We start from the raw sequence: 22,301 nt of genomic DNA on the forward strand, positions 1-22,301 counted from the left end.
TTTGAACCAGTTGCCGGCAGAAGCAACGTGCTCGTCGGGGAAAAGCCCCTATGATGTCGCCAACTACGTGCAGATGATCTTGGCCGCCACGTTAGGGTTCGAGTGCACTAACTTTATGATGAGGAAAGACAACCAAGCAATGAAATGACGATTTTACCTCTAAAAAAAATTGATGTCTAAATAAGGCTTAGGTGACGAAAGGACAAATGGTTAATACAGATTTTGATAGTCAAGTGTCAATTGTCCAAATTAAAATACGATGACCAAATATAAAAAATCACTATAGTCGCATAACCTTTGCTAAAATTAATTCTAAATTTAATCACGAGGGTAAATAAATTAACTCTAAATTTCTTAATTTTTATTTTAAGGAAAATATATATGTCCTTGCCATGCATGTAAACATGACTATTTATACGCAAAATAAGAATTAATTCCAGTAGAGATCTCTTGTTTCGTTTACACCCCAAACTATCATATTTTGAACACGTTTAGTTATTCCGAAAACTTTTTCAACGAAACTCCGTTTTAGGTAAAGATATTTTCGTCTCATCACTTTTTTGTTTTTATTTTTCCCATTATCTGAGCCGATTTTCTTGATCTCTTATTTTTCTAGCCATAAGTTGGCAAACCTACTTGCCAGATGGATATGAGTGAGACCAACACTGGACAATCTCTTAAGATGAAGGCCAGCTGAGTCCTTCAATATAGTTGCAAGTTATTAACAATAATGTTTGATGATCAGAAGAAATGGAATAATCTAGCAAATTTGTAGTCCACAAGTTGGGAATGGCCACAAAATATCCCACCTAAAAAATATAACCTACAACACAGTAATAGTTTGCATATTTGACAAGAAAAGTTTGCATGAAAAAAGTAAATACCTGCAAAGTGAAGGCAAGATAACCACCAACGTATGTATTGCATATATGTGTGTATAATATTTATTTAAGTTATAATTAAAAAGAGGGAATTTTTGTATATTAGATAAGAAAGCTATTCTTGAGAATATAAGAATAGTTTAATATCAGGCACTTGTAGAAATAGCAAATTAGCAATTCCCCTTAGAAAGCCAATAACTCACTTCTAGAAGAATAATATTTTGCCGGATAAAAAGACAACACTTATACAAGTACTGAGAGTGAACTACTCACGCCAACCAAGCTGGCAATTCACAAGAACCACTTTAAAACCAACAGAAGATATGCAAAAACAAAACGTATTGTCTGAGACTAGACTGCCTAAAATACATATCAATCTTTAAAAGATTATTACTCCGTACATGATACATAAGCAGCATCTTTTCAAAAATATTAATGCCTTGGAACACAACCTACAAAAAGGTATAAAGTACAACCTAGGAAAGAATACAGAAATGCAGAGTTGGAGCATAGTACCCTCATGGTTTTCAGCAATAATGGTCTGTGTAGTACAGCACTTCATTCAGAGCTTTGGCATCAGATTGTCTATCTTTCGTTTTGCATATTCATTGACAATGCTTATTGCAGTATTGCTGTGGCGTAACGAGAATTCTGCTAGCAAAATTTGGCTCTCTTCCAGTGTTAGGTCCCCATGGCATCCCTTACCCCGCAGAATGAGAAAAGGAAAAAGAACTAAATAAGAAATTTCAAATTCTGATGATTTGAATCACAAGTGTAAGTGTGTAACAAAACTATACCAGTTCTGTCAGTGGGTGCAATTCAAAGTGAAATAACTAAAGAAGGTTCATTCTTTTCATGTGTAAAATTTATTTCCAGCCATTGAATTTTGGTTTGTAAAGAAAAGAAGCTGCACATTCACAGTAAGCTGCAAATTTAACTGTGCGGACTTGAGAGAGACTTTATGCAGGCAATGGCATGGATACTACTTTTTAAGCAGGGAAAACACAAACTAATCAAACAATAAAACGAGTATCATTCAGCAAAAAAAAAAAAAAGCAATCTTTTTTATGTTTACCAAATAGCAGAATTGCTCTTAATAAAATCCCTACCATGCGGGAAGTTCTGTCACACACAGCATGGTGCATAAGAATTCCTGCAGCTACTGAAACATTGAAGGAGTCTACCATGCCTTTCATTGGAATACTGCAGTGCATATCTGACAATTCAAGAGCCTCATCGCTTATTCCCCTGCAATTACAATTTCATTTACCAAGTTGCAGCATGATTTGAGACATCTGGAAAAGAAAAGCATAGCCTACTCAAGACTAGTCAACTCATAGGATTCAAGAACAGAGTTCTTAAAATTATATGCTTCAGAACCAAAATATGCTAATTTAGCATCACATAAATATGACTAAAATAAGGCTATGACAGTTAACAATATCACCCAAATAAAGACATCGAATATACCGGACAGAAACTTTCTCACAAACTGATCCCAGTGAACTGCATACACTAAAGTAGGGAATTAAGATTACCTATTCTCATTTCCAACAACAACTGCAGTAGGGCATGACCAGTCCATATCATATACTGAGACCTAAAGAGCATGAAAATTGATTACAAAAAGACTTGTGCAGACATACAATATATATACATCCATTCCATTATCAGGAAATTGTCTGTAGTACAACACGTGACTGAAAAAGAACTATATAAAATAGAAGTAGAAACTGTACTGCATCCATTCCCACATGTGTTGTAGCAATGCGATAACCACGTGACTTCAAAACTTTGAAGCATTCATAGGGAGAATCCCAGAGTTCAATATCCAACCATTTCTCTGCCCCCATACTGACATGACGATTGTCCCTGTACCTGAAAAAATGGGATTCATTTAAAGAGTTAATGAGGAGAGCAATGGAATTTCTCTTCATTAGCAAGAGCAACCAAAGCATGCCAACTTTATGGACCAACTTTGGTGCAGAAGTATATACTCGTATTATTTGAGAACCTCAATATGCCTGTAAAACTTACAGCATTGTTGGTCTTACCATGGTTGTATTAATCTAGAGTTTTATAACTTTTTACAATCACCATAATTATCTTGGTGGAAGAGCCATCCGACATTATAATAACAAGACAAATGCAAGCTAACATATATATATCTAAATCTCTCTCATCACTCAAATGTCACACTAACATTCTCTATCAAGCATAAATACAGTTGAAGCTAGTAGAAATTGGAGACAACAAATATCAACCCATTGATTTGATAAAAACTCAAAAGGCATTTTCACCTCAAGTGGCCTTGCACCTTTTTGAGCTGTTGCAGGAAACGACATGGACAGACTGAAACCCCAGTGCATCTGCCGAGCGAAATGCAGCAGAGACATTGCCAAAATCACTCAATCCCTCAACTACCAAACAAACAGAATAAGTCCTGTTCTTCACTGCTTTCCGAAACCTTTCCTTCCTCGCCTCCATTACGTAGGGATCCATAGCTTCCAGTACCTCACTACTGCTCAGACACATACTTCCCACTTTAAATTTATCCAAGTATGGAAACCAACGGTCCAGTTGAACATCACCTTCCACTTCCTGCCTCCGCTCCATTTTCATAAACCTCGAAACATCATTCCGTTTGGTAAGCAATTCTTCCACAGTGTCCCTACACAAGTCTTCCTGAACTTGAAGGTTAGTCTTCTGAGCCGAACTTTCTTCAGTGTTATTATCGGTTTCTAGTGAAATTGCAGCCTCACTGCAGCCATAACGCCTTACAATCGCACTATGAGGTTCAATTCTAGACCCTACAAATTTAAAATCAGTCGAATTACAAATACATCAATCAATATTTACTTAAATGTAATTTGAACAACAAATTTACTGAGCTTATTAGACTTGGTTCATATTTATGAACGCATAAGCAAATGAAACGTAACAGATATGCTTGTACATATATACCTGGATTTCGGTATAGGATAAAGGACCTTCGAGAAGGAGAAAGAAGCCGGCAGAGATGAGGGGAGAACGAAGGGAACTTTAATGGAAAAGCGAAGACTCGAGCTTTGCATTGTAGACAGGACAGTGATGTACGGACTAGGGTTTTGCATGCACTCATGGCCACCGCTATCGACGCTGAGAAAATGTGAGGACGACGGAGGAGATTGGTTTATACTTCGCCGGGTTGAAAGTGTAAAACGGCATCGCATAAGCATTTTAGGATATTGAAATTTGCGTTTAATTCATTTTCATTTTCATTTCCATTTTGTACTGTTTTCATTTTAATTGTGCGTTTCAGATTGGGGGTATTGACTTTTTGTGTTTCAGTATGTTGAAAAAGTAGTTATGAATAGATGTTACATTGTAATAGAGTTAGTAGTACTTTAAAAAAATATACTCCATAACAAGGATTGGTTAAAATTAATTTTAGTTTATTTTTATAATATTAACTATTAAATTTATAATTAATATATAAAATTTTTATATTTAAAAACTATATTAAAATTACAATTAAACATACAAAATTAAATTTAAAAATAATAAAATACTAAAGAGAAAAGAAATAGGCAATTTGGTCATCGAATAGTAAACAGAATAGATAAAATGAGACGGTAGAAAAAATAAAAAACGTATTCGTAACAATCTTTTTTTTCCATGTCATTTTATAAATCAAAAATACAAAATTAATTGAAATTCAATCGTTTTTTTAATATATAAATGCTAGTGATAAATAATACTAATATTTGCGCATCAGATTGATTGGCGATATCTGAATTGTATATCAAATATTCAAAATTATAAGTGATACATTCTAGACAATTATATTTTGAATTTCACAAGTTTTACAAACATTTTGATTGGAATCTACCATCTTGTCAATAATAAATTTCTTTATTTCGATATCTTCACTTTTGTCTTTCTAATTTAGGGGTTCCCAAAACTCATTAGCTATATCCTTCTTCTCCTCTCCCCTTAACTATATCTTGACTCATATGAAAACTATTCTCTTGTGAGAATTATTAGTATCGATCTATTTGATGGACATTTCAACATTTATAAATACGGGTTTAGCATATAAACTTGTGTGGATGGTCCACGCAGTGCTATGTGGTTTATAACAAAAAATACATTTTTTTCTGAAAATAAAAATACATATTTAATATACTAAAAATATATTATTTGTGTATTAAATGTACATTATACAAAATAAATAAACTTTTAATACTCAAATAATATACTTTTTCTAAATACAATATACATTTTTAATATAGTAAAAGTAGATCATTTGTATATTGAATATACATTATTTGATAGTATGGTCCACCCAATAATGATTGGAGCTATAAATAAATCCTATAATGGGTATGCTTTAAAATTGTGGATTTTCTTTTTAACTTTTGACTTTTTTTTTCTTCTATTTACAATGAGAATGAAAAAAATATATCAATTGAATTTGAATTTAATGCATAATTGTGTATAGTTTCAGTATATATTTTGCTTGTTTGTTGCTATATAAAGGGTTATTCAAGAAAGCTCATGAGCGTAGCTCTCTGTTCTTTGTGACACCAAGCCCTCTATGTATGTCCATTTCTTGTTCTTTATTTTATATTCCTATAATATTCATTTAAGTATCCCAAGTAAGAAAAGAATTATCTTCAGAGCATGACTTAGTTGCTTGCTTTTGAACTAAAATCATTTTGTTTGTGCTTGTAAGGTGACATATATAGATGCAGAAGTTTCTAATGCTGAGGATGAAAGCAAATTCCCAATGACTTCTGGCATTAACTTTATTCTTTGAACAATAATAATACCTTACCAAAGATCCAAATCCTGGCCAGGCCAAATTATTAACCATACAACTCACACAAAAGTACAATAATAATAAATGAAAAATGAAGAATTCATATATAGTAAGACTAAATTTTGTTGGAAAGCATTTTCTTCGAAATGAAATCGAAAGATATTCCATTTTGTTGGAGTCGTTGTTGAAGATCCGTCGGGCCAAATATAATCCCAGGAAGAAAAACTCCGCCTTTAGGCAACTCATGACGCTGGCTCAACAAGACTAGAGCACATTGAATTAAAATGATGGGAGTTGCGGAATAGCCAACCTCAGGTCCCGTTACTCTGGTAATAATTTCCATATCGGGTTTCTTGCCCTCTTTTGATGCGAGAGCAGCATCACTATATCCACGCCCAACAAACCACAGTTTGAAGGAAGCACTTGCCACCTCCTCTTCAGTCGGACCATTTTTCCTGAAAAGCCCAAAGCTAAACACACCAGGAAACTTCATGAGCAGCCACTTCCCTGTAGAAAATCTACCAAAGATCCATAGCAAAAGCGCTAGTGTTATGAAACGAACTACACCCAACACTGATTTTGATGCCATATTCATACCAAAGTGAAGGGGTTTCACAGTAGACCAGAATGCCTCCCTCTTTTTAAATTGCTGAGCAGTTTCATTGACCCCCGGTATACCCTCAGGATTCTCAGTTAAACATGACACCATTCTCTCAACTGCGATTTTATCCAATGATGGAAACACCACACTCCAAAACCCAATCTCTTTTTGGTGTTCCACAATAGATTCCTTGGGAGGCGGACCAGGAATCTGATGTTAATATAATAGTAGAATTGAATTAGATACAATATATGCAAATATAAATGGTAACACAAATACAAAGAAGGGAAAGAAAATGATACCATGGGCTGAGGTGTTTGAGGTCTACAACGTCGCAACTCCTGCAATTTGTCCTTGTTAGCCATGGCAAGAACCGAAGTCTCGTAGCTTCCTAGGTTTAGCACGAGCCTTTTGTCGGATTCCATACTTAGGTAAGCCTCCACACGATTAGGAGCAGCGGGTGAAACCCACTGCCTTGAATTGAACATCATGCCTAATACAGCAGGAACTGAATCATACCCACAGGCAGAAATGATCAGAGAACCCTTCTTCGCAGCCTTTTCATGGTAAGAAGCTTCCATTCTCTCTACAAACTCCATTTCTCCGGTGATATCTAGGTAATCGCAGCCGGCATCGACACAAGCCGCCACGACGGGCTCGCCGTAGAGATGGAAAGGGCCAACGCAGTTGAGAATGATCTTTGTCTGGGAGGCGACCCGGCGAAGGGAAGAGGGGTCGGTGGTGTCGGCGGTGAGGATGGGGATTTGTGGCGGTGGGTTTGGATGGGAGGCCCATTGCAGAGCTTTGGCTACTTTGGAGGGGGATCGGCCTACTAAAGCGAGGGAGTTCAATGGAGATGAGGGTACATTGAGGAACTTGAGAGCCTCCCGTACAACGTATTTGCCGGTAAACCCAGAGGCTCCGAAGATGGCGATGTCGTAGGTGGCGGCGTGATAATGTTGTTGTTCCATTGAGGGATCGGAATGAATTGAAGGCAAATTAAATTGTGCATGGCAATATAATGGGCTGTGTCTGTTATATATAGACTATCCCTACATCTTTGCCTGTGGCCACTGCAGGAAATTATGGAATTTCGGACCACTGAAAATGATTTTAAATCAAAGTCGAAAGCCTTGTTCCGACCATTTTTGATATCCGGAAAAATTTTTATTGCTATTTCCGACCATTTTTTACTTTCAACTTGATATAAGATTATTTTTAGGTGGTCGAAAATTCCATAATTTTCAGCGGTGGGCTAAAGAAAATATGCATGCATGGCTGACGCCTCCATTAACAAACTAAGTGGGGTGGGCTGTCCAGAAAATCACGTGATCCGCATTTGAGAAGTGTATGTTTTTCAAGAATTGGGTATATGTTGTCTTGAACATTGATATAATCTTGAAAAGTATGTTGTATTATATTGAAATGTATGTAACCCAACAGGGTAGCTCAAGTGACAAATGAGCTCTTTTTATGGGGAAAATTCCAGAATAACTCAAGTCTAATTCTCACCCGATTCTCTTTGAACCAGTTTCTGTACCTCTAGAAGCGAATCGGGTGATGAACTGGACAGTTCGACGAACAGCGAAAGGCTCGGACCACATTGTGGTTTACACCAACAAAATATTGAAATGTGTATGTTCACCTTGAACAAGGACAAAGAATTGGATTATTGGAGAAGCGAAATCGTAATGCACCACGGCATATGCTAATCAAATCGTAATTTACCAGCTGTAGGTCTGTCCCGGACGCCCAGCTTAGCCGCCATGAAACTAACGCATCATCAGATCACTCTCAAGTCCCGGCGACACTTGACTAAGCTAAACATATATTGGCTCTGTGTTTGAAAATTATATTGAAAAGCATTTTCAATAATTCCTAGCCACCACTCAGTCTTTAATTTTCTAGATATAATACAATATATATTTTATATACAGCATCGCCAATATCGAATCTTACTGGATGCTGTCACCTCATTAATAATTTATAAATTATTATAATTTTAAGGATTTATTTTAATTAATTACCAAAATAATATTTAATTTTTTATGTACTTTAAATTATAACAAATATCGGCAAATCTCTTCTCTCCATCTATAATTTTTGAAAAATAATTCATTTTTTACAAACCATTTTCGTTTTATGGTTTGGCTAAAAGTAATATATATATATATATATATATATATATATATATATATATATATATATATATATATATATATATATATATATGTATGTATATTATTTAATTCATTTTTTAAAATATAAACTAACATAAATCTATTACAAAGTGATTTCCTATAAAATATTAATTATTTTAATGATAATAATAATTTTTATTTGTATTAAATTAAAATTACAATTTAAAATTTATACTGGTAATAGTCATAAAGAAATACTAATTATAATAAAAAAAATTAAATAAATTTTTTTTAACTCATAACTTATTACAGTAAAAATAAATACATAATTAATAAATATAATAATTCTTAATTAAATAAATTGAAGAAAAATTATATTCTGGGATATGGTCATGTTGGACCTAGATTTCTGTTGTTTGATACGACCCGATCTAATTCATGTTTAATTAGACATTGATAAATGTAATATCTGAATTAAAAAAATTTCATCATCATCGATGTTGTGGGCCAGGCCAATATTTGTATTATATTGTTTGGTCTAGCTCAAACCAATTAATATTTTAATCGGTCATTAATAAACGTAGTAAGCCTAAACTATATAAATTGAAAAATATGTTTTGGGCTATGGGTTGAGTCAAGAAAAGATTTTTATTATTTGGCCCAACCCCATTAAGCCCGCAAATTATGCTGTGGAAACGTGTTCACCATGCGCATGGTGAACACAGAGGTAGATTCATAATTTCTATACTGTAGATTCATATTTTTTTTTTGAAACATAGATTCATAATTTTATTTTTCATTTGTTACAGATATTATGAATCTACAGTACAGAAATTATGAATCTACAGCTTATAAATTATGGATCTATCCTGTTAACAACAAATGAAAAACAAAATTATGAATCTACGTTTTCAAAAAAAAAATAATAATAAAATTATGAATCTACAGTATAGAAATTATGGATCTACCCATGTGTTCACCATGCGCAAGGTGAACACGTTCCACAGCATAACTATTACATTAAGCCTACATTTTAACCAAACCAGTATAATCGAATTTAAATAACCAAACATATGGTGGATAGCCTGTGTTGATCCCACGCAAGCTAAAAAGTCTATAAGGGGAGTTGAATAGACTTTTTCAAATTTCAATTATAGCTCTAAGTGGGCTAGAACAAAGTTAAAGGAAATAAAATTTCTTGCCGCGTAATTCTCAAGCTTGCTTAAAATGTGTGGTTGTAACGTTTTGTAAATGGGGTGCTCGTCTGAATAAGAGTTATGGGTTAGCTGCAGATATGAACACTTTTCTATGGACTTACATGATTAAGATTGTCCATCCTTGTTTGTCATATCAATATGTAAAAGTGAGAGAGTAGAAATATCTTATTTCTGAAATAATTCTAAGAGCAAGTACAGATTCAATCTAACTTTAATACAATATTATAGATGACAATAAAACTGGATCATGAACTAATGAATTGTTCAATAAATCAAAACAACCCTGAGGAGTAAAAAGATATTTTTCTTTTGTAAAAATATTTTTTCTTTATGATGCATTTTATTAACAGCAAGGTAGACCATGGTCCATGGAGATATTCTGCATAATACTATAGGAGATATTCTGGAACCCCTTGGTCCTTAAGCAAATTTTACTTACGTTAATGATCTAGCCACCGCTTCATTCTCACAAAACCGGTGCTACCCATCATGTCACTCTAGATTCATTTACATTTTAGCAAGTGGAAGAGTACACAGGCAATGGCACTCTTCGAGTTGGTAATAGTACATATTTGAATATTTCTAGTTTGAAAACACTTCTATATCCTATCCTTCGCATTCCCTTCAATTGCAAAATGTGTTACATGTTCCTGCCTTAACTAACCCTCTTCTATTTGTCAAACATTTTTCCATTGACAAAAATGTTTTCTTTGAGTTTCATCCATTTTTTATTTTTTATTTTAAGAAGACATATTTTTCATTGTGGTCTCCACAGTTGACGTCAATGATGATTTTATTAAACTAGATCCATCATAAAACTGGATAATCAGAGATAATTTAGACAATAAATATAATGATTAATTGATCTTTCTAATTTCTTTTTGGCCCGTGAAAAATAATATTAACTTGTTAAGCTAAAAGATTGAACTTAATTAAAATAGAAGTCTAAGCCCAATAGTTGAGTTATTTTGGGACAATTTATATCGTGCACTAGGGTGCACATTGCATTGTGCGCTCTTGTGCAAAATGACATCGTTTTGTACATTTTTTTGAAAATTTCGTTTTCCCTGTCTGTTGTTAACTTCTTAAAATAAAAATAAAAATTCTCATGTTTCGAATGTACATAATTGTATAATAGAATGTACATAATTGTATAACAGAATACACATACTCTTTTTTGAAAAGATAATACACATAATCTAACATAATACATAATACACATAAATTCTTAACATAATACACATAAACTCTTAACATAATACACATAAACTTTTAACTCTTAAAAAAAATCATTTGTTTTGAATATACATAATTGTATAAAAGAATGTACATAATTATATAATAGAATGTACATAATTGTATAACAGAATACACATACACTTTGCCGCGTCAACTCCCCACACAACTTAACAAAATGAGGTTGTTTTGAGCAGGGCGAGACGCAATGTGCGTCCTGATACACGATATAATGATTGTTACAAGACTAAGGTATTAGGACATGTTTGTGTTGAAGAAGAAGACCGGATGAAAGAGGAGAAAATATTTCAAATCTGCCAGAGCCTAGAGTTTTCAATAAAAAATAAAAAATAATTCAAATCTGCTAGATGATGTTTGAAAGTAAACCTGCCCCTATTTATGGTACCCCCAAGTGCAAGGGGCATAAGTTTAAAAGCCTCAAAAAAGAATATATTAAAAAAGTAAAAATACAAGAAATCAAGGAAAATTAAAGAGTTTGAGTAACGGCTAGTTTAGCACCCCTATAAAGTACCAACACCATTAAAATCCCAAAACATTTTACAGAGCATAAGAAAATAAGAATTTCGTCTTCTCTCCTCCACCGGCGGCGAATTGCTGGACTGTTTATCCCTCAAAATGCGGTCTACGGCTGTGTCGGGACTGGCAAACATCCGTAGAAACTCGAGCAGTTCGATTTCGGTCAAGGTACATCCATTTCTCATTTCGTTCAATTGGAAAATTCATCTTCTTTTAATTATTATAAATGTAAATCGAGTTTTCTTTTGTTATTATTTATATGGACTACAATCTTGTTCGGGAAAAGAAATAAGATTCTCTTTGTTACTTACCATTGACTATCCGGGTGGAGTTGAGAGGTTCCAGAAGCTCTGATCGGTACTTGTAATGGTTTGTTGAGAAAAAAAAACACATCTGTTTGATAGGCGATGTTCTATAGTCAGGTTAAAATAGATTATCTTAAAAATCATGTTTGTTTTATCTGGTGTTTAAAATGACAGGTGGTATTATAAGCTTGTTCTATATTGCAATGGTCTTCACAGTTCCTGATACATGCTAGGGACATGGTTATTTAGGAATTGAAGTTGCTAATAACGTGATTCTCTGGCATGTCACTAGATAGGAGGAGATGCCATTTCCTAACCATTTTCTTTCTCTTGAAGGGGGTGAATATACAGTTATAACACAACAATGGTGGAATGATAATTGAGGAGACACGGATATGAAGATCTTCAAATGGCTGCAGGTATGAATTTTTATTGAACTGAATTCACATGTGTGGGTAATGACTTTTAATTTTTCTTGAAGGTTTTATTTTAGTGACTTGAAGATCTGCCAACAATAGGTTTGGTACTAATAAGTAGTTGCCTACTGCTTTGCTTCACTTCAATATAGTTTGAGGTGGAAATGCTAACCTTGTTTGTTTCTGTATACCTGCCCTTAAAAAATTGTCTGGACCAGTTAAGATGGCAAGTGATTCACACTTGTAATTGTAAGTAATAATTAAAGTCAAACATGGGAGCACATGGGAGCATGGTAGCATGAGAACTATCATGATACAAAAATGGGAGCACATGGGAGCATGGTAGCATGGGAACTATCATGATACAAACATGGGAGCACATGGGAGCATGGTAGCATGGGAACTATCATGATACAAACATGGGAGCACATGGGAGCATGGTAGCATGGGAACTATCATTGTTGACATAGGAAATTGCAATTTAGTCCAAGACTTTTGACTATCTACAAAACAACCCCTAATCCTTCTACTATAAATAGGGAGTTGATTTGCCATTTCATATCATCCCATCATCCCATCTCATCCCATCTCTCCTGATCTTGTATTCTTTCTTGGTAGTTTAGCATAGAAATTGCTAGTAGAGAGTAATAGAGAGTATATTGTAACTCCTATTATTTTTGCCAATACAAACAATCCTTCTTCAATATTGCCTTATTGTGTGTATGATTTATTCTAAATCTTACACTAGAAATATTCTCAATATTTCCGCCCAAGTTGCCATTGTAATTAGGTGTTGTGAACCGTTTCGATCCTAACAAGTGGTATCAGAGCCAGGTTGGTTCATAGATATATCTGTACTGTATCGTTTATGTTAGAACTCATATTGGTAAAGTGATTGTACATGTCTAGGAAAAGATCTGGTTAAGACTTGGTATTTAAGCAGTCCATTTGTGACTCACCTCTCTTCTCCAAAAATATTTTCCTGGTGTACTGTTCACAGGACCGGTAGTTTTCTATTATACGATACTATTTAGATATATTGTTCAGGATCAAGAACACCACTTACAATGACGGCAAAGTACGAGATTGAAAAGTTCAATGGGAACAGTTTCTCGTTGTGGAAAATGAGAATGAAAGCAGTTCTCAGGAAAGATAATTGCGTTGCAGCAATTGAAGAAAGACCAGCCGATTTCACTGACGATGCCAAGTGTCCAGAAATGGATAGCAATGCTATTGCCAATCTGCACTTAGCACTTGCTGACAAAGTTTTGTCAAGTGTGGCGAAAAAAGGTACGACAAAAGAGATATGGGATACTCTCGCAAATTTGTATGAGGCCAAATCACTGCACAACAAGATCTTCTTGAAGAGGAAGCTGTACACTCTCAGGATGATCTCATCCTCAGTAACTGAGCACATCAACACTCTATTTTCACAACTCTCGGCGATGAGTTATAAAATAGATGTGAATGAACGTGCTGAAATTTTACTCCAAAGTCTACCGGATTCATACGATCAACTGATTATCAATCTAGTCAACAACAAGGAGGTACTTGTCTTCGATGACATTGCAGCTGCAGTGCTTCAAGAAGAAAGTCGGCGCAAAAACAAAGAAGATAAAGTTGGAACCTCACAACAGTCTCAAGCGTTGACAGTGACAAGAGGAAGATCAACGGAGCCTGGCTCCAGTAGGAGTCACAACCGAGGTAGATCAAAGTCAAGGGGTAAGAAGAATGTCAAGTGTTTTCACTGTGGCAAAAAAGGGCACTTAAAGAGTGAGTGTTAGCAGCTCAAGAAGGATGGGGCTAAAAGGCAAAAATCTCGAGACATCAAATGCTCAGGGATGTGTTGTGAGTACATCGGATGGAGGCGAAATTTTAATTGGTGTTGTTGCAGCAACAATTGTAGAAGGCAGAAAGAGTCTAGCAGATGTTTGGCTCATGGACTCCGGAGCAACATGGCATATGACTTCACGAAGAGAATGGTTTCATGAATATGAACCCGTCTATGGAGGATCAGTCTTCATGGGAGATGATCATGCCTTAGAGATTGCTGGCATTGGTACTATCAAATTAAAAATGTTTGATGGTACGGTTCGCACTATCCAAGAGGTACGACACGTGAAAGGCCTGAAGAAAAATCTATTGTCTTTAGGACAATTAGATAGCCGTGAATGTAAAATTCACATTCAGGATGTGATCATCAAAGTAATCAAGGGCGCGCTTGTTGTGATGAAAGCTGAAAAGATAGCGGCTAATCTATACATGCTTAAAGGAGAAACACAACTACAAGGAGAAGCAGCTGTTGCATCAAACAATCTTATAGAGGAATCAACGATGATGTGACATCAAAAACTTGGCCACATGTCGGAACGAGGTCTAAAGATTCTTGCTGATCAACATCTTCTTCCAGGGTTAAAAAAGGTTTCATTACCTTTTTGTGAGCATTGTGTTACAACTTACAAGTAAGCAGCATAGATTGAAGTTCGAGAGCTCTAAAGCAAGGAGCAAGGCTATCTTGGAGCTAATCCACTCCGATGTTTGGCAAGCACTAGTTATATCCCTGGGAGGTGCAAAGTATTTTGTATCATTCATAGATGATTATTCGAGGAGATGTTGGGTGTATCCAATCAAGCGGAAGGCGGATGTATTTGAAGTTTTCAAATTCTTCAAAGCGCGTGTGGAACTTGAATCCGAGAAACGGATCAAGTGTTTGAGGTCGGATAATGGAGGAGAATATACTAGTGATGAGTTTGATAAATTCTGTCTACAAGAAGGTATCAAACGGCAGTTCACGGTGGCGTATACTCCACAACAAAATGGAGTGGCTGAGCGGATGAACAGAACCTTGTTGGAAAGAACAAGAGCAATGTTGAGGACTGCGAATTTGGCAAAATCATTCTGGGCTGAAGCAGCAGTCAAAACCGTATGTTATGTGATCAATCGGTCTCCATCAACCGCAATTGATCTGAAAACGCCAATGGAAATGTGGACGGGTAAGCCATCTAGTTATTCTCACTTACATACATTTGGGAGTCCGGCATATGTGATATACAACGCTCAAGAAACATCTAAACTTGATCCAAAATCAAGAAAATGTGTTTTCTTGGGGTATGCTGATGGAGTGAAGGGGTATCGCCTGTGGGATCCCACTGCCCACAAGGTTATCATCAGCAGGGATGTTCTATTTGTAGAAGGCAAGTTACAAGAAGGTGGAAGCACTGGGAAGGAGAAACCAGTGACAACTACAGTACAAGTTGAGGGAAGGAAGGAAGAAGAAATTCCAGTTTACCCTGAGCATGCTCTATTGTTGCTTCAGGGTAAACTGGAATTTCTTCTTCCTTCCTTCCCTCAACTTGTACTATAGTTGTCACTGGTTTCTCCTTCCCAGTGCTTCCACCTTCTTGTAACTTGCCTTCTACAAATAGAACATCCCTGCTGATGATAACCTTGTGGGCAGTGGGATCCCACAGGCGATACCCCTTCACTCCATCAGCATACCCCAAGAAAACACATTTTCTTGATTTTGGATCAAGTTTAGATGTTTCTTGAGCGTTGTATATCACATATGCCGGACTCCCAAATGTATGTAAGTGAGAATAACTAGATGGCTTACCCGTCCACATTTCCATTGGCGTTTTCAGATCAATTGCGGTTGATGGAGACCGATTGATCACATAACATACGGTTTTGACTGCTGCTTCAGCCCAGAATGATTTTGCCAAATTCGCAGTCCTCAACATTGCTCTTGTTCTTTCCAACAAGGTTCTGTTCATCCGCTCAGCCACTCCATTTTGTTGTGGAGTATACGCCACCGTGAACTGCTGTTTGATACCTTCTTGTAGACAGAATTTATCAAACTCATCACTAGTATATTCTCCTCATTATCCGACCTCAAACACTTGATCCGTTTCTCGGATTCAAGTTCCACACGCGCTTTGAAGAATTTGAAAACTTCAAATACATCCGCCTTCCGCTTGATTGGATACACCCAACATCTCCTCGAATAATCATCTATGAATGATACAAAATACTTTACACCTCCCAGGGATATAACTGGTGCTTGCCAAACATCGAAGTGGATTAGCTCCAAGATAGCCTTGCTCCTTGCTTTAGAGCTCTCGAACTTCAATCTATGCTGCTTACTTGTAAGTTGTAACACAATGCTCACAAAAAGGTAATGAAACCTTTTTTAACCCTGGAAGAAGATGTTGATCAGCAAGAATCTTTAGACCTCGTTCCGACATGTGGCCAAGTTTTTGATGCCACATCATCGTTGATTCCTCTATAAGATTGTTTGATGCAATAGCTGCTTCTCCTTGTAGTTGTGTTTCTCCTTTAAGCATGTATAGATTAGCCGCTATCTTTTCAGCTTTCATCACAACAAGCGCGCCCTTGATTACTTTGATGATCCCATCCTGAATGTGAATTTTACATTCACGGCTATCTAATTGTCCTAAAGACAATAGATTTTTCTTCAGGCCTTTCACGTGTCGTACCTCTTGGATAGTGCGAACCGTACCATCAAACATTTTTAATTTGATAGTACCAATGCCAGCAATCTCTAAGGCATGATCATCTCCCATGAAGACTGATCCTCCAGAGACGGGTTCATATTCATGAAACCATTCTCTTCGTGAAGTCATATGCCATGTTGCTCCGGAGTCCATGAGCCAAACATCTGCTAGACTCTTTCTGCCTTCTACAATTGTTGTTGCAACACCAATTAAAACTTCGCCTCCATCCGATGTACTCACAACACATCCCTGAGCATTTGATGTCTCAGGATTTTTGCCTTTAGCCCCATCCTTCTTGAGCTGCCAACACTCACTCTTGAAGTGTCCCTTTTTTGCCACATTGAAAACACTTGACATTCTTTTTACCCCCTGACTTTGATCTACCTCGGTTGTGATTCCCACTGGAGCCAGGCTCCATTGATCTTCCTCTTGTCACTGTCAACGCCTGAGACTGTTGTGAGGTTCCAACTTTATCTTCTTTGTTTTTGCGCCAACTTTCTTCTTGAAGCACTGCAGTTGCAATGTCATCGAAGACAAGTACCTCCTTGTTGTTGACTAGATTGATAATGAGTTGATCGTATGAATCCGGTAGACTTTGGTGTAAAATTTCAGCACGTTCATTCACATCTATTTTATAACTCATCGCCGAGAGTTGTGAAAATAGAGTGTTGAGAGTGTTGATGTGCTCAGTTACTGAGGATGTCTCCATCATCCTGAGAGTTATCTTCCTCTTCAAGAAGATCTTGTTGTGTAGTGATTTGACCTCATACAAATTTATGAGAGTATCCCATATCTCTTTTGCCGTACCTTTTTCCGCCACACTTGACAAAACTTCGTCAGCAAGTGCTAAGTGCAGATTGGCAATAGCATTGCTATCCATTTCTGGACACTTGGCATCGTCAGTGAAATCGGCTGGTCTTTCTTCAATTGCTGCAATGCAATTATCTTTCCTGAGAACTGCTTTCATTCTCATTTTCCACAACGAGAAACTGTTCCCATTGAACTTTTCAATCTCGTACTTTGCCGTCATTGTAAGTGGTGTTCTTGATCCTGAACAATATATCTAAATAGTATCGTATAATAGAAAACTACCGGTCCTGTGAACAGTACACCAGGAAAATATTTCTGGAGAAGAGAGGTGAGCCACAAATGGACTGCTTAAATACCAAGTCTTAACCAGATCTTTTCCTAGACATGTACAATCACTTTACCAGTATGAGTTCTAACATAAACGATACAGTACAGATATATCTATGATCGAAACGGTTCACAACACCTAATTACAATGGCAACTTGGGCGGAAATATTGAGAATATTTCTAGTGTAAGATTTAGAATAAATCATACACACAATAAGACAATATTTGAAGAAGGATTTTTTGTATTGGCAAAAATAATAGGAGTTACAATATACTCTCTATTACTCTCTACTAGCAATTTATATGCTAAACTACCAAGAAAGAATACAAGATCAGGAGAGATGGGATGAGATGGGATTAGATGGGATGATGGGATGATATGAAATGGCAAATCAACTCCCTATTTATAGTAGAAGGATTAGGGGTTGTTTTGTAGATAGCCAAAAGTCTAGGGACTAAATTGCAATTTCCTATGTCAATAATGATAGTTCCCATGCTACCATGCTCCCATGTGCTCCCATGTTACCATGCTCCCATGTTAGACTTTAATTATTACTTACAGACCAAATCTCTATACGGTCTCAAACAGGCGCCGAGATGTTGGTATAAGAGATTTGATTCATTCATTCTGAGCCTTGGATACAACAGGTTTAATTCCGATCCTTGCGCATATTGCAAGAGATTTGATGATAATCAGTTTATCATCTTGCTGTTGTATGTTGACGACATGTTGGTAGTAGGCCCCAACAATGATCGTATCAAGGAAATGAAGGACTTGGGACCAGCAAACAAGATTCTAGGGATGCAAATTCACCGAGACAGAAATAATAAGAAGATTTGGCTTTCGCAGCAGAATTACTTGAAGAAAATCTTGCGGCGCTTCAACATGCAAGATTGTAAGCCAATTTCTACCCCTCTTTCTATTAATTTCAAGTTATCCTCAAGTACGAGTCCTAGCAACGAAGCAGAGAGGATGGAGATGTCTCGAGTACCGTATGCATCAGCAGTGGGCAGTTTAATGTTTGCTATGATCTGCACTAGACCATACATTGCACAAGCAGTGGGAGCGGTCAGTCGATACATGGCAAATCCTGGTAGAGAGCATTGGAATGCTGTTAAGAGGATCCTTAGATATATCAAGGGTACCTCAGATATTGCATTGTGTTATGGAGGATCAGACTTCGTTATTAAAGGCTATGTTGATTCAGATTATGCATGTATTCTTGATTGTAGTAAATCCACCACGGGTTATGTGTTTACTCTTGCTAGCGGAGCAGTAAGCTGGGTCTCGAAGCTGCAGTCTGTTGTGGCAACGTCAACGACAGAAGCAGAATATATAGCAGCTACTCAAGCTAGTAAAGAGGCTATATGGTTGCATATGCTATTGGAGGAGCTCGGGCACAAAGTAGAGAAAATGACTCTATTTTGTGACAGTCAGAGCGCTTTGTACTTGACAAAGAATCCAGCATTTCATTCCAAGACGAAACACATACGAGTTCAGTATCACTTTGTTCGTGAAAAGGTGGAAGAAGGAAGTGTGGAGATATACAGAAAATCCATACTAAAGATAACCTGGCAGATATGTTGACAAAGCCGATTACCAACGATAAGTTCGTATGGTGTAGATCCTCAGTTGGCCTAACAAGTATGCAAGCAGCAGGTGATTGGCAAAAAGGATGAAGATCCATGATTTGACTTTAGTGGGAGATTTGTAAGTAATAATTAAAGTCAAACATGGGAGCACATGGGAGCATGGTAGCATGAGAACTATCATGATACAAACATGGGAGCACATGGGAGCATGGTAGCATGGGAACTATCATGATACAAACATGAGAGCACATGGGAGCATGGTAGCATGGGAACTATCATTGTTCACATAGGAAATTGCAATTTAGTCCAAGACTTTTGACTATCTACAAAACAACCCCTAATCCTTCTACTATAAATAGGGAGTTGATTTGCCATTTCATATCATCCCATCATCCCATCTAATCCCATCTCATCCCATCTCTCCTGATCTTGTATTCTTTCTTGGTAGTTTAGCATAGAAATTGCTAGTAGAGAGTAATAGAGAGTATATTGTAACTCCTATTATTTTTGCCAATACAAAAAATCCTTCTTCAATATTGCCTTATTGTGTGTATGATTTATTCTAAATCTTACACTAGAAATATTCTCAATATTTCCGCCCAAGTTGCCATTGTAATTAGGTGTTGTGAACCGTTTCGATCCTAACAGTAACCACAAGGTTGAGTTTGATTGTTTGCCCTCTTAGTTTGACCATAAATAACCTAGGCTAGTTACTTCCTTGTGGTCTTTTACTGGCTAAGGTCACAATACACGCGATGAGTTGACTTGTAGATAGAGGTGGTCAAATCCCGGGCATGGGCTGGTCTCATGCTAGGTTGGGCCTTTGCATGGGCTCGTGCCTCTTGTGGGCCGGTCTCGAGCTAGGCCCGAATTTTTTAAAATTTATTTTTATATAAAATATTTATGAATCATAGGCAATACAATTGCCTTATTTTCACTTTTTTTTTTAAAGTTAAGGAGGCAATAATATTGTCTTCTTTCCACTCAATTTTTTAAAAGTTTAGAAGAAAGCAATAATAGACAATAACGTATTTTTTTTTTTGAATGCTACTGACTCTATTGCAAGCACTAAGAGTCAACAATACCTCCACTGAGGCTGATCTCATAACCTTCCATATGAGATAGGTCACTACATTCCATCTGAGCACAAGGTGCTTGGAATAATAACGTATTTTTAAATATTTTTATTATGGATTTATGTATTTATTTATTTATTTTATTATTTGTATTGCGTTGAACTTGATAATTATAAATGTGCAATTAGTGCAACTATATTGTAAATTTTCATGACATTCATATTAACAAAGGAGAAATGGATTACATAGAGAAAATATCGTCATCAACGACAGTGACTACCAAAGTCCATTTCATTAGGAAATCAACTTCTACGTTGTTGACCTCTATGAGCTTTCCGGCGGGCACCTGAGGGTGGCAGGCACATGAGCATTGTGGTCAGCTGAACTTCGTCATCCGGTAATGGATTCATGTCTCCTGCATAACTCAATATGTAATACTATAACGAGAAGACTTGTGGCACAAAAGAGTTCGAGATAGTCCCTCTATAATGGCATGCGACAATGACATGCGCATAAGGTAAGCCATTCACAAACCAACGACCGCAGCTACATGTTCGGTAAGTCAAATTTACCTTAACAGCGTGGCTGGCCCAGAGAACTGGAAGTTGGTTCAAGTGCTACCTCATATATCCCTCTTTGGTTGTTATATGAGCGAATGATTGCATTGCACTTGAACCGTTCCCAAACGGACATCTCCTTATCAACATTGGTTGGCCAATGCAATCCAGCTTGTTGCATTAACTCACTAGTGGAACGCTTGTTTTGAAACATACCCACTAATTTGTGGAAAGTCAGTCGGGCGATAGTAGTAACAGGTAACATTTGGCAATCCCTTAGTGTTTTGTTGAAAGATTCAGAACTATTGGTTGTCAAAATGCCAAACATGTGTCCACCGTCATGAGACATGCCCAATATTTTCATGGGATTTCTGCCAAGTACTAATATGCATTTGAAAACATCTCTTGTATAGTCTTCATTGCCAAGTCGAAGCATCTTTATTTTACAGAACTACATCCCTCCCAAACCAACGACTTCAGCCTCTTGTTGTAGAACTATGTCATCACGTTACTTCGTAGATGACGAAGGCAACAACGACGACGAACGTGTTGCAACTCTAGTAAATTGTTGAATGCCGCGCAATGACTCGATGGTTATCTGAACTTATGCAGATAGACTTGGCATTGGCAAAGAAGGTTGTCGCTAAAAAACATACCAGGACTAGCTGTTGGAGTTTTCAGAGTCCACTATTGAGTACGCAAGGGGAAAAATCTATTTTTTAGCATTCATAAACACAGCCAATAGTAGATGCATTTTGTACTTACCATATAAGTGTGTCCCATCTATGGTAATAACAGGAAGGCAATAATGAAAATCATCAATGGCTGGCTTAAAAGCATACTGAAACTCGCAGTAGTGTTCACCCTTCGTAGATGGCTTAATTTGAAGGTCAATCACAGTGTCTGGGTTGCTTTGACAGACGAAATGCAAAAATTTAGGAAGATCATTGTAAGACTGATCTCACTTGCCATAAAGGTTCTCAATACCTTTTAGGCGTTCGTACCAAGCTTTGTTGTACTTAATATCGATCACGTGCCTTTGTTTAACATCTAGTATGATGTGTTTGATTTTGTACCCCGGATCAATTATCAATTTGTCTTTGACCAGTTCAGAACAAGCACTGGTGGTAACGCGGTAGCAAATATTTTGTTCGTCGTCACAACTTCAGGAGGAGGCCAAAAAACCCAACAACCTGTCACATTCCTCAATCCATTCATTAGGTGGACGCTTGTCTTTGCTAGTGACTGCAAGCCCATCAACCTTCAAACCAAATAACACTTCAAC

At 36.7% G+C, this 22,301-nt stretch overlaps 2 protein-coding genes across 3 annotated transcripts; both read right to left on the minus strand.

The window, feature by feature from the left end:
- Nucleotides 1-1,166: 1,166 nt before the first annotated feature.
- On the minus strand, nucleotides 1,167-4,086 carry LOC109153719 (tRNA (guanosine(18)-2'-O)-methyltransferase). Its single transcript, XM_019301612.1, has 6 exons — nucleotides 3,846-4,086; nucleotides 3,199-3,691; nucleotides 2,621-2,759; nucleotides 2,420-2,481; nucleotides 1,991-2,129; nucleotides 1,167-1,581 (listed from the first exon to the last, which is right to left on the minus strand). The coding sequence occupies exons 1-6, from the start codon at nucleotides 4,000-4,002 to the stop codon at nucleotides 1,444-1,446; spliced, it is 1,128 nt and encodes a 375-aa protein (XP_019157157.1). The 5' UTR covers nucleotides 4,003-4,086; the 3' UTR covers nucleotides 1,167-1,443.
- A 1,644-nt stretch (nucleotides 4,087-5,730) lies between these two features.
- On the minus strand, nucleotides 5,731-7,285 carry LOC109153632 (probable mitochondrial saccharopine dehydrogenase-like oxidoreductase At5g39410). Of its 2 annotated transcripts, none has more exons than XM_019301486.1 (2): nucleotides 6,589-7,285; nucleotides 5,731-6,475 (listed from the first exon to the last, which is right to left on the minus strand). In XM_019301486.1, exons 1-2 carry the CDS (start codon nucleotides 7,255-7,257, stop codon nucleotides 5,801-5,803), a joined length of 1,344 nt encoding a protein of 447 aa, XP_019157031.1. In that variant the 5' UTR covers nucleotides 7,258-7,285; the 3' UTR covers nucleotides 5,731-5,800. The 2 variants fall into 2 exon arrangements, with proteins under 2 accessions (XP_019157031.1, XP_019157030.1); XM_019301485.1 differs by having other exon boundaries at nucleotides 5,731-6,496.
- Nucleotides 7,286-22,301: the final 15,016 nt, after the last annotated feature.

This window comes from Ipomoea nil, unplaced genomic scaffold (genome assembly GCF_001879475.1).
Source record: "Ipomoea nil cultivar Tokyo-kokei standard unplaced genomic scaffold, Asagao_1.1 scaffold2516, whole genome shotgun sequence".
Taxonomy (NCBI): Eukaryota; Viridiplantae; Streptophyta; class Magnoliopsida; order Solanales; family Convolvulaceae; genus Ipomoea; species Ipomoea nil.